This window comes from Erpetoichthys calabaricus, chromosome 4, assembly GCF_900747795.2.
Source record: "Erpetoichthys calabaricus chromosome 4, fErpCal1.3, whole genome shotgun sequence".
Classification (NCBI taxonomy): Eukaryota; Metazoa; Chordata; class Cladistia; order Polypteriformes; family Polypteridae; genus Erpetoichthys; species Erpetoichthys calabaricus.
Genome location: NC_041397.2, coordinates 111864213 through 111878495, shown reverse-complemented (window position 1 = coordinate 111878495; position 14283 = coordinate 111864213). Strand labels below are relative to the sequence as shown.

The 14283-nt window shown below is 37.2% G+C and overlaps 1 protein-coding gene across 1 annotated transcript in view; it reads left to right on the top strand.

Moving 5' to 3' along the window:
• Positions 1-14283, top strand: part of zc3h13 (zinc finger CCCH-type containing 13) — a 117644-nt gene that overhangs the window by 38166 nt on the left and 65195 nt on the right. The window contains exon 9 of the mRNA XM_051927369.1: positions 4652-4959. Coding sequence (XP_051783329.1) covers positions 4652-4959 — 308 coding nt within the window. The remainder of the gene's footprint in view (positions 1-4651; positions 4960-14283) is intronic.

Here is a 14283-nt window from a genome sequence, read left to right as displayed (position 1 = left end):
TTGTCTCTAGGCATATAGAATATATGTTATAGGTGAGGCTTCAGTGAGACTGGCTAAGATGTCATTAGAAACCGAATGTGAGGTGCATGTCTCGTTTAACAAATAAGCTAAAAAAGAACACAAATTCTAATTTCCTATGAAAACCAGAAATTTAAACATTAATGCAGTTGGTCAAGACTGGCAAGGAGTCATTAGCTACAGTACTATTATTTAACAGGAGCAAAAACTCTAAGAGAGAATTGAGTTGTGACAAGAAAGCCAAGAATTGTAAATAAGAATGCCAGAACCTAAATCACCAAACTGCATTTGTTCACAAGGTAAATTTAGTGCCACCGTGCTGGGCTTATAAGCAAGTCGTTGTGATGTGAGTTGTGGTGCCTCCTGGGAAGCTGTCCTTCGCAAACAGGCAAAGTATTTTAGTAACCAGTCATCTGCTGACAGAGTTTCTGAAACTGCAATGTGATGCACTTGAAGATTTAAAAAAAAATTAAATCTTTTTCAGGTAAGGAAATAAAATTAACACACACACAGAAATAAAGCTTGAAATTCAGTTTTCAAAATATTGAAGTCTTGTGATCTAAAAAATTATCTCAAGCAAAAAAACTGGTAAACTTTGTTGGACAATAATTTTTAGATACTGAATATTACAGAATGTAGTCCTACAAATCTTTTTATCTCCTTTTAAACATAATATTTTTGTAGTTGTTAATATAAAAAGACACAGATTGCAACAAAGCTGAACATCTGTTTTGAAGTATGACTGAAGTAGAGAGTCTGTGCTTTTAAATTGAATTGGAAAGTGATTCACGGCTGTTTATTGGATTCTGTGAATGTCTGCCAGGAGCAATGAGTGTTGTTAGTTTAAGTGCAAATGTGAAAAGATTAAGTAAAATCTAGTAATGTCTTGATTTTTGTGTGCGCTTTCAAGTTTGTTTGTAGTTTGGCTTTCCAGGCAACAAACACACACTCATCTCTTACTCCTTCCGATTGTTTATTTTATGTTAGTAGTAGCAAATTTTCTACTATAACTACTATAAGTAGATCTAGTGCTGTCAGTTAATACTTCTGATATATCAGATATATCCGATTATTTAACTAAATAAGCACTTTTTTGTATATAGTACTAGCAGGAGTACCCGGCGTTGCCCGGGAATCTATAACCGGTGAATTTCATAAATGAAAGAAACAGAACCTAGAAAAGGAACAAAAAGTTTTCTGATTGACATTTTATTGTAATAGGTAATATAAGTGGTCATTCCAGAGCCTTTGGATACACTATATTTTTTGTTTTACCTTGTGGTGCGAAAATGAACAAATTCTGAGGATTGCCCACTGTAGAACATGCTACATAGATTTCTCCATGTGAAAAGCATGGATTTTCCAAATTGATGCGTTTAACTTGCAGTGATTGCCCTTGAGCCTTATTAATTGACATAGCAAAAGCCAAACCAACATGAAATTGTAGCCGTTTGAAATCAAAGGGTAAATCATTCGGAATCAGCGGAATTCTTGGTATAAAAACATCTTCACGTCTTGCGCAATGTTTCAGACGCCCTTGAAGTAGACTTTTTTTCTGGCATCGGAAGTGGACTTTCTAATTTTACGTCTTTTTTTCGGTGGCATGGGTATATTAGCGAAAAGCAGGACAATTATAATGTGTTACATGGTATTACGTACGGAATAAGCACCACAGTGAGATGAATGTACATTATTTACAATACGTTGGAAAGCGAACAAATAGCACCCGTCAGTCAGAAAGACCAAGACTGAAATCATACTTTGAGTCGGAAAGCGAGCAAATAGCACCACAAATACGGAAAGTCAGTCATGCGCACTGGGTCGTTCACGTTTTACAGCCATACGGCAGTTCCCTTCACCTGATGAAAGCAGTCGGCCTTCTCATACTTGGACACTTCCGCCATCTGTTGCCAAGTAAAAAAAACATTGGTAAAGAGCAATGCACAGGGATCAAGAGAGTACATAGTTTAAATTTAATGAATTACACCACCATCTTAATATTTATATTTTTTATACCAAAAAAGGGCTGGTGCGGCATTTTGGAGTTTGCTTATTAGTCTTTTCATACTGCTTTGATAACTGGTATAACATTCTCTCAGGAAATATAACATGAATAAATTGGGACAACTCGCCAGATATAGTGCAGAGATGACAGAGGATGTATACAGGGCTATTCAAAATGAAAGGACAACCATCTCTGCAGCAATCCACCAATCAGGCCCGTATGGTAGAGTGGCCAGATGGAAGCCACTCCTTAGTAAAAGGCACATGGCAGCCCGCCCGGAGTTTGCCAAAAGGCACCTGAAGGACTCTCAGACCATGAGAAAGAAAATTCTCTGGTCAGATGAGACAAAGATTGAACTCTTTGGTGTGAATGCCAGACGTCACGTTTGGAGGAAACCAGGCACCGCTCATCACCAGGCCAATACCATCCCTACAGTGAAGCATGGTGGTGGCAGCATCATGCTGTGGGGATGCTTTTCAGTGGCAGGGACTGGGAGACTAGTCAGGGTAAAGGGAAAGATGACTGCAGCAAAGTACAGAGACATCCTGGATGAAAACCTACTCCAGAGCGCTCTTGACCTCAGACTGGGGCAGCGGTTCATCTTTCAGCAGGACCACGACCCTAAGCACACAGCCAAGATATCAAAGGAGTGGCTTCAGGACAACTCTGTGAATGTCCTTGAATGGCCCAGCCAGAGCCCAGACTTGAATCCGATTGAACATCTCTGGAGAGATCTTAAAATGGCTGTGCACCGACGCTTCCCATCCAACCTGATGGAGCTTGAGAGGTGCTGCAAAGAGGAATGGGCGAAACTGGCCAAGGATAGGTGTGCCAAGCTTGTGGCATCATATTCAACAAGACTTGAGGCTGTAATTGCTGCCAAAGGTGCATCGACAAAGTATTGAGCAAAGGCTGTGAATACTTATGTACATGTGATTTCTCAGTTTTTTTTATTTTTAATAAATGTGCAAAAACCTCAAGTAAACTTTTTTCACGTTGTCATTATGGGGTGTTGTGTGTAGAATTCTGAGGAAAAAAATGAATTTAATCCATTTTGGAATAAGGCTGTAACAAAATGTGGAAAAAGTGATGCACTGTGAATACTTTCCGGATGCACTGTATAAGATAGAAACACATTCTGCACATCACAGAATAGAGGAAAGTTCAAAGTTTGCACCTATGGTCCTTGAGGTTGCATGCACTCAACATGAGCACCATGGGTAAGGTCTGGGAGGCCATAAACAAGAGGCAAGATCTTGTCCACCTCTTCCAATCCATCGTCCAGGAATGGTGTCGTTCAGGTAACACCGGACCTCCAAGTGTAAATGAGACAGGGCACCATCTTGCATGAAAATGAAGTCATTCAAATCTTCTTGAAGTTGGGGAATCAACCAGTTTTGTAGCATGTCCAGGTATGAAAATCCAGTCACAGTTTGCTCCGCAAAAAAGAAAGGTCCATAAACTTTTCTTGCAGAAATGGCACAAAACACATTTACCTTTGGTGATTTCTCTTGTGGTGTTGTCACCATTTTACTATCAACAAGAAACAGCTCGTACTTTTAGGTGGGCTTTTAAACTTTGAACTTTCCTTTATACATTGATGTGCAGAATGTGTTTCTGTCATACAGTTTGTTTGAAATAAATGTTTTGAATCTGCTCTTTCATTTTGAATAGCCCCGTACTAAAGAAGCTGACATTTTAATGTATAAAAGGCTTATAAATAGGTTTCAAAGCAATTAAAACTTTTTTGTGTAAGTGAACAGATTTATAAAAGTAGGCCAGTAGTTACTTTGTATTGTGAGCATATCTATTTGTAACAAGTTTAAATCTGGGTCTGTGAGCAAAAGCTAGTAGATGGTCAGTTTTGTAAGAGAACTTGTTTGAGTTTTCAGCTTTGAAACGCAGTTTAGTATAGATTTTTGGATTCTCTTAAGAGATTAGCTTAGTATTATGTTTATATCCCCCTTTTAAATATGTTTCTTTGTAAACCAAATATGTTTGTTTTTGTACAGAGATCATTCTCAGAGCTCCCACAAACAGAAGAGGTCCCCAACACCAGAAGATCATTCAGGTAGCAATTCATCCACATCCAGAGACTTCACACCCCCGACCACACGAAGGAAATCTACATCCCCAGTGTCATCAAGACACACAGTTCAAAAAAATAACTTTTCTCCTGCTCGCAGGTATCCATTTCATATTATGTAGATTATTTCCATTTTAATGATATATTTAATAGTTGCTGCCAATAATTTTATAGCTTTTTCTTAATTTAGAAAATTGCATACTACATCAACATACATTGTTTTTCCTTTTGAAAAAGTAAGGTCTGTCTTCTGGTTATATGTGTGAATGACTAATCTGAAAAATAACATTTAATTGCATAATGTTTTTAGAGAAGAAAGTACACAATTTCTGATGACCCATACCATTTAATTGTTACAAAATATATTCAGTTATCAAATAAAAAATGTTTTGTCTTAGTGTAATAAATTTTATTTTACATAGTTAATTCTTTGAAATATTTCATTTGAAAATATATTTTGGTATATAATATTTTTATATTATACTATTAATATTTTGCTCTTTAAATAAAAAAGCCTTAATTCCATTTAAATGTTTTTTTAGGTCTCCCACCCCATTGAGACACCATCGCACACCTTCACCTTCCAGACATCACTCTCCCTCATCCCACTCAGGTTCTTCAGCACAAAGAAACTCCATGTCACCTCGGCATAAAAGGTCATTGTCTCCATACCAAAGAGAACTTGCTTCACCATCTGCAAGATGTTCTCGCTCCCCTTATGCAACCAGAACTTCATCTCCACAGCGTAAAGGGAGCCCTAGTCGGCATCATTCCCAATCAAGAGACAAGGGTAGACAGGACAGAGAACGGACTCCTCCTTTGCATGAACGGCGTCATGACAGAAGAGAAGGTACCATTCTATTTACTAATTCGTTTAACTATGTTTAATCAGAAAAGTCAGTCATTAAATGTGTATCCATAGCTAATATATTATGGATATTTTCACATTATTATATTTTGCTAGTGTGTTTGTTTTATTTACTCTGCAAATCAAATATTAATATTTTACATAACTAGTGTAAACTATTTCAGGTTGTGTCCTTTCTGTTCTCCATTGTTTTACTGTATTTGTCTCTGCAGTTTGTTTCACAACTACAAATTTTGGTTAATTCTTTTAAAACCTATGAGGTATTTTTAAAATTTTCCACTTACAGTTTATGGGGAACAGGGAAACAAATGACCTTTGCAGGAACCTGTGCTCTGTTCTTGTTTTAATGTAGTATTCAAGTATTTTTTAATGTGTTATTCCACTATTTGAAAAATGCTTTCAACTATGCAGTGGAACCTCGGGTCACAACCATAATTCGTTCCAAAACTCTGGTTGTAACCCAATTTGGTCGTGACCCAAAGTAATTTCCCCCCATAGGATTGTATGTAATTACAATTAATCCGTTCCATACCATACGAACTGTATGTAAATATATTTTTTTAAAGATTTTTAAACACAAACATAGTTAACTATACCATAGAATGCACAGCGTAATAGTAAACTAAATGTAAAAACATTGAATAACACTGAGAAAACCTTGAACAGAGAAAAGTAACATTGCAAGAATTCACGCTATAGCCTTACGAACTGCTCGCTGTAAATACTTTTTTTTATTATGTTTTAAGTACAGGGTAAAAAATGAACATTTGAAAAATCCGTAATTTAATAAACAACAAAGAAAAGTAACATTGCAACAATTCACGCTACGAACCGAAAATGAACATTTGAAAATTCCGTAATACAAAAACTAACCATAAACTAACCTTGCATGAGTCGAGTTCTGGCATGAAGGACGTGAGGAGGAACTGGGTGGAGAGGAGATTACAGTTTTGAGGTAAAGTTTGTGACTATGCGGGTTTGCTGCATGCTTCCATCTCGCTTGCGGGAGCCCTTAAACCCATCACCGTCAGTAATGTTACCAATGAGCACGACAGTGAGGCACTATAATGGAGCAATTGGATGGTGCAAAAAGTGCCAAGTGCTTTTGTTAAAATCAACAGAACAACAATCAAAAACAATGACCAAATTAAAGTGCAGTACTTTCACAGTCCTTCAATAAATAACTAATCCCATAAAAACAGAAGTGAAGTGGAGGTTAAAATCCAATAGAAAAAAGTCTTCATTTAATACAACGAGTTCAAAACAATGCTCAAAGCAGTCTCTTTAAAAACAAGCCTGGTGCATTCTTTAACTGCCTTACACGGCCAGCCGTCCTTCCTCTGGTCACTCCAGGCTCCTTGATCGCTCAGCTGGAGCAACCGCTTCTTTCTGCCCCACCGAGTGTCGGCCAAAACACCCCTGCTTGGGCTCACTGCCCAGCTGCTTGCCTGTGAGCGTTCGCTCTCTCACAACAGTTCTTTCCACACTGCTTCCTGCTTACTTCCTCACTCCGCAACCTCCATCTTTCTTTTCTTTTTCCTCCCTTTAGCCGCCTCGCGCTGTAGCAATCAACCATTACGCCCCCTCACTAAGCTGCAAGCGTGGCGATTATTTATTTAAAACTGACGTGAGCTGTGGACCCACTATGCCACAAAGTCCCTCTGCGCGATGCACGTCTGACCGAGAACAATGTACTCTACAGGGAGAGACTGAACACGTGCGTAAATCACCGGTGCGTTTGAACTGGAAGGGAAATGAAATAGAGCACAAAGAGTTCACAGTGAATGCACAGGGAGAGACTGAACACGTGCAGAAATCATTGGAGCGTACAAACGGAAGAGAAACTGGCTTGTTCGTCACCCGAGTGTGTGGTCGTGAACAGATGCAAAAGTTTGGTGAACTTTTTGGTTGTAACCCGATTTGTACGTGGTCTGAGACGTTCGTGACCCAAGGTTCCACTGTACTTTACTATACTGTCCAACTATTATTATAGTTGATGTATATCTTGTATTCCATGGAACTAATTTCATATAGCTTTCTTTTAAAGCAGTATTCATGTGTGGTTTTGTTATAGAACTTTTCTTTGATCCTAAGTTATGTAGAACAGGGGTTTCCAAAGCTTTAAAAGTCAATATCCCCCAAAACACTGTACGATCTTCTTAGGGCTTCCGACTAAAATAGACCCAATGCTGTGAAGTAGAGTACAGTCTTGGAATCTTGGTTACTTCTAATGGTCAACATGATTTTGTATAATAGTAGACCTATTAAAACGCTCCTTAGGTATAGCAGACTACTGACACATATTTAATCAGCTGTTTTCAATCAATCAGTTGTTTTTTTTTTTTTTTTTTGGCATGACCCCTCCAGTAATTGAATGTTTCAAAATACCAGAATTTGTTTGGTTTTAATTTAAGTGAATTCTTATTAGGCACAACCCACTAATGGTGATGTTTCTTTAATCCTCCATCTCTAATACAGTCATATGCTGATTTATGGGTGACCGAGCTGAGATGATTCACATTTATGGCTGAGGGCCAAAAGAAAACAATAGGATAATAATGTTCTAGACATCGCCAAAACCAGCTGCACTAATACAGGTTTTATGATTATTTCACAGGGTTTCACAGTAGTCTGACTCATGGGAGGCTCTTTAAAGTTTGTTTTGATGGCCACTGCTCAACATAGATAATTCTTTTAAATTCATTGATGACCCCCTAGCAGCAATTGCAAACCCACACCCTGGTAAAATAAGGGCAATTGGGGATCCTCCTTGATGAAACAAACTCGCTTAGAAATGGGAAAACTTCTCATGCAGCGCTGGCAATCATAGGTAACCCACCATGACTCACCAACAATGGCAAGACATGACCCACCAGTGGCACTGTTCAGTGATTAAGAAACAATTCCTTAAGCAGACCTGGGTGCAGATAACAATAATTGAAGGTTGGTTTGTGCAATTCTGTACCAGCAGTTAAAGTATGTGTATCGGTGACCCACTTAGCCTCAATTGCAATGACTTGTACACTTTTATGATTGACATATTTGCAAATGACTGGTCCCAAATGAAGCCATAAGTCGACATATGACTGTATTATCTATACTAATAAAAGGCAAAGCACTCACTGACTGACTGACTGACTGACTCATCACTAATTCTCCAACTTCCCGTGTAGGTAGAAGGCTGAAATTTGGCAGGCTCATTCCTTACAGCTTACTTACAAAAGTTAGGCAGGTTTCATTTCGAAATTCTACGCGTAATGGTCATAACTGGAACCTGTTTTTTGTCCATATACTCTAACTAGCAAAATACCCGCGCTTCGCAGCGGAGAAGTAATGTGTTAAAGAGGTTATGAAAAAAAAAGGAAACATTTTAAAAATAACGTAACATGATTGTCAATGTAATTGTGTTGTCATTGTTATGAGTGTTGCTGTCTTTTATATATATAATATGCACACACACACACATAAACATATATATACATAAACATATATATATACATATCTACATATACACATATCTACATATACATACGTATATACACATCCACATAAACATATATATACATATACAAATTTACATATCTACATATATATATATATATATATATATATATATATATATATATATAGACATAGATATATACATACATACATTCACATATATATATATATATATATATATATATATATATATATATATTACTGAAGAAAGAAAAAAAAAATTAAACAGCCAAATGGGGCTATGCATATGAACTTAAAAGGTTTAAATAAAACAGAAATATATATTTTATTTTTACTTGGTTAACTTGTGGAGGGTGTATCCTGTAGCAAAGCCCTAACTGTTTTCGTGAAAGCCCGTTTCAGTCAATAAGTCTTATGTGTGTGTTTATGTATGTGTGTATATATATGTAGATATGTGTATATGTAGATATGTATATAAATGTTTATGTGTGTGTGTATATTATATATATATAATATATATATATATATAAAAGACAGCAACACTTATAACAATGACAACACAATTACATTGACAATCATGTTACGTTATTTTTAAAATGTTTCCTTTTTTTTTCATAACCTCTTTAACACACTACTCTGCTGCGAAGCGCGGGTATTTTGCTAGTAAATATATATATATATATATATATATATATATATATATATATATATATGTGTATATATATATATATATATATATATATACATACATATACACACATACATGCAGTTTCAATAACATAGAAATCAATATAAATATTAACATCATTATCATATGAGAATATGAAGTAATATATAAGAAGCACATTTTATATAAATATAAATTATTAAACAGTAAAATCTTCTTCTGTAATTTGCTACCGTGGCAATTTGTGTGTCTGTCCAGGATTTTAAATCACCTGTAGCTCGCAAACCGTTTCACCTATTGACTTGAAATGTGGTACACATATAGTACGTCACGTCTACTATCCGCTTTATGGGTGATGATTGTATTACTCTTTTTATGTTTATTTTATTTTATTGTAGAATCAACTCCTATCTGCGCACACCAGGGCGGCCGTGGGCGGATGCGTATGGTGTATTCACTCCATGTTATCGTGCATTGCGCTGTCACTGGTATTTTGATAAAAGAATTTGAACAACATATAAGAAGCATATAAATTATTAAACAGTAAAACATTAACATTTAAGAAGTAAAGTTAGATTAAGTACTACTGCAGTGCCCTCGGGTATACCTCATTTTTTGTTTGTCCATTACATGCTTAAATGTATACATTTTTTGGTGTACCTACCCGAGAACACGCGACATATAACCGAGCGTGGGAGAAGCATGGATTTTAAACACGCGTTGAGTTCATCTGCTGGTCTCCCTCGTGGAATAACTGGTAATGTTTGAATAAAATCTACAGCGAGTAAAACGACATTACCTCCTATTTTTTTTTTTTACGATCTCTGAGATGTTGCTTTTTTCGGTTCAAGGCTTCATAAGCTCTTTTATGTTGTATGGTGTACTTATCCCAAACCATCATCTTTGAATGTTACAAGACTTTCGCCTTGTATGTAGATCGGGGTAATTACATTCATTGCATTCCTAGTCTGAATCACAATCTGATTGTATGGGTGGTTACCTGGCACTGTAGGGTTGCCACCCGTCCTTTAAAATACGGAATCGTGCCGCATTTGAGAATGAAATTGCGCGTCCCGTTTTGAATCAATACTGGACGGGATTTGTCCCGTATTTTTTTTATCATTTTTTTTAAAGCAGCGTCTCATGCAAATCATCCCACACGCATTTTATGAAGATGCCTCCTTTCCTACTTTTGATTGGGTAATACTTGATGTCATCGTTAGTTTGATTGGTCTTTTTAACTGTCCAGTGAGGAGGGCGTGTCTTTTAAGTAGAGTGTGGAAAGTGTTGGCACTGAGATGTGGCGTCAGCGCCAGAGTTGAAGCCCCTAATGTTGCGGTCAGCAAGTCGGCTAACATCCGCCATGTGCCGTCTTTCAGTTGCGAGAAGCAGATCATAGAATGGTTGAAACTGTTGCCCCTAACGTTGCGCCACGGCGTGTGGTTCGTTTATACCTCGTGTCTTCTCATTAAACTTTTATCTCGCGAATATGTTATTGCAATCCGCAGGGGGAGCGTTTCTATAAACTTAATTTAAACTTATGTTTTACACCGTGCTTTGTTTCCCTTATGAACATGCTTGAATGCTTCACTCGCTCCCTTCTGAATTGTTTAATTAATTTTTTGCTCTTCGCTGTTTGCGGCTCTTACGTCATTTCCCCCTACTTCGTTCTTTTATCTCGCGAATATGTTATTGCAATCCTTAACGGGAGCGTTTCATTAAACTGATTGAAAATAGTTTTGCATTTACCTTTTTAGTAAAAGGCGAGCTTTTAAGCCTGAGAAATCACCCCGTAAATGCACACGTTTAATTGCACATGTGTTAATATGTATGGTTACACAGTATTAAAAGACAGTGAACAACGTCAGTTACCTTTGTTCCCGCGTTTGATAAAAGGCGAGCTTTTAAGCCTGAGAAATCACCCCGTAAATGCACACGTTTAATTGCACATGTGTTAATATGTATGCTTACACAGTATTAAAAGACAGTCAAAAATTAACGTCATTTACCTTCGTTCCCGCGTTTGACTCGTGCTGTAAATCTCTTCCTTGTTTTTAGTTCACGTGATTACGTAGGAGGCGTGATGACGCGATACGTGACTCCGCCTCCTCCATTACAGTGTATGGACAAAAAATATGTTCCAGTTATGACCATTACGCGTATAATTTAGAAATGAAACCTGCCTAACTTTTGTAAGTAAGCTGTAAGGAATGAGCCTGCCAAATTTCAGCCTTCCACCTACACGGGAAGTTGGAGAATTAGTGATGAGTGAGTCAGTCAGTCAGTGAGTCAGTCAGTCAGTCAGTCAGTGAGGGCTTTGCCTTTTATTATTATAGATGGAGGAGGCGGAGTCACGTATCGCGTCATCACGTATTACGCCTCCTACATAATCACATGAACTGAAAACGAGGAAGAGATTTACAGCACAAGTCAAACGCGGGAACGAAGGTAAATGACGTTAATTGTTGACTGTCTTTTAATACTGTGTAATTGTTGAGTGTCTTTTAATACTGTGTAAGCATACATATTAACACATCTGCAGTTAAACGTGCATTTACGGGGTGATTTCTCAGGCTTAAAAGCTTGCCTTTTATCAAACGCGGGAACAAAGGTAAATGACATTGTTGAGTGTCTTTTAATACTGTGTAAGCATACATATTAACACGTGCAATTAAACGTGTGCATTTACGGGGTGATTTCTCAGGCTTAAAAGCTCGCCTTTTATTAAAAAGGTAAATGCAAACTGTTTTCATTCTGAAGGGCACAAACCACGTTAGATTTCAGCCGTTAAACGCGCAAAAATGTCGGTACACCAGATAAATAAGTGCAACATATTATCAGTTGTATTGTATGCTTACAATACATATAGAAATGTGTTAATCGTTAACTAATATTATGGGATGGTGTTTTTCGACTCGCGCCTTGATTTAAACGATTGCATTTCTTGGTGGGTTTGCGTAACTTATTGTCAATATCTTTACACCTCTTTTTAAGACTTAATTTAAAAAGGTTTTCTTTTCTTCTTAATTAAAATTTAAAAGCAATACTTCACCGCTGCGAAGCCCCTCTAGCGCTGACGTCCGAGGTTCGATTGCCGTGAGCGAGTGCAGTGAGTGTGTACGCCTGATAAGCCAAGAATAAGGGGGAAACACGTGTCGCGTACTCTTTGCATTATTTGACAGTAAACAATTTTCATCCATTCTATGATCTGCTTCTCACAACTGAAGGCACCATGGCTGATGTTACCTGACTTGCTAGCCAACCATAAGCGTTACCTGGTAGGTAACCACCCACTCACTTCACTCCCTTACGGGAATCGAACCTTGGACGTCAGCGCTACAGGCTTTCGTCCGAGGTTCGATTACCGTAAGCGAGTGCAATGAGTGTGTATGCCTGATGAGCCAAGAATAAGGGGGAAAGACGTGTCACGTACTCTTTGCATTATTTGACAGTAAACTATTTTCATCCATTCTATGATCTGCTTCTCACAACTGAAGGCACCGTGGCTGATGTTACCTGACTTGCTGGCCAACCATAAGCGTTACCTGGTAGGTAACCACCCACTCACTTCACTCCCTTACGGGAATCGAACCTCGGACATCAGCGCTAGAGGCGAAGCCCCTAAAATTGAGCCATGGCGTGTGGTTCGTTTATTTGACAACATGTAGATCGGGGTAATTACATTCACAGCATTCGTAGTCTGATTCACAATTGTATGGGTGGTTACCTACCAGGTAACGCTTATGGTTAGCCAGCAAGTCAGCTCGAACTGATCACTCGAGTGAAGGCAGCTTCACAAAAAAACAGATCCTTAACAAACTGTTATTGGTATATTTTCCCTCAATTTGAAAAGGTTTTCTTTTCTTCTTAATAAAAATTTAAAAGCAGTACTTCGCCGGTGCGAAGCGCGGGGATTTGAGCGACTGACGCATACAGACATATTCATGAGTGCAGGTACTTCGGAAAGAAAGCACCGTGTAAACCTAAACTTTAAATTAAGTTCATAGACCTACAAAAGGTTGCCATTGATTTGAGGCAAGATTGCTTTTCTCTAGTACAACTATACGTTGCATTCTTAACAGTAAGCTTGCACGGCTTGGTCATATTACAACCGAAGTGCTGAACTGACAACGTCGTATACAAACAGAACTATAACAATCGTAATAAACAAACAAAAAAAAAAAGCGAAGTACCTTTGGATTTAATAAAAAGGCTCCTTCCTTGGCGAAGCAAGGAAAAAGGAAGACCTTATATGGCGTTCGTTTATAAAACAGCGGAAAAGCTGTGTTAAGGCTGCTTCACAAAAAAACAGATCCTCAACAAATTGTTATTGGGATATTTTCCCTCAATATAAAAAGCTTTTCTTCTTAATAAAAATTTAAAAGCAGTACTTCGCGGGGATTTAGATATAGATGTGTGTGTGTATGTATATGTATATATATATATATATATATATATATATATATATAGACATACATACATATATATATCTATGTGTGTAAACTTATAAGTACTGCCTTACTTCTCTTTAAGAAAGGAAGATGTAATGATACTTGATTTAAACGATTCCATGTCTTGGTGGGTTTGCGTAGCTTATTGTCAATATCTTTACACCTGTTTTTAAGACTTATTGACTGAAACAGGCTTTCACGAAAAAAGTTAGGGCTTTGCTACAGGATACACCCTCCACAAGTTAAGGAAGTAAAAATAAAAGTGTATATTTCTGTTTTATTTAAACCTTTTAAGTTTGTATGCATAGCCCCATTTGGCTGTTTTAGTTTTTTTTTTTCTTTCTTCAGTAATATTTAATCTCCTTAAAGAAAAAGAACATATGCATTTTACTTTTTTTGTATCTCTTTAGTAATATTTTAGTGTAAAAGGATAACCAGTATTTAAACCTTTTATGTTACTTTATAAAATTTATTTTACACAATGTTGAAAAATTAATAAGAAAGCTACATATTTTGGCAGCTGCTGCTTTAATTTTCAATGAAATGAAAAAAGCTCTCCAAGAGAAAACGTCAATGAAGAAGAAACAGTTTGCACTATCTAAAAAGGAGAAACCCTCATTTATAAAGGTTTGCTGCAGATGACTTAACTGAAAATAAATTAGTAGTTCCTATGTGTTTAATACATATTTATCTATTTTACTTATGCCTTTATTCCAGCAACTTGCA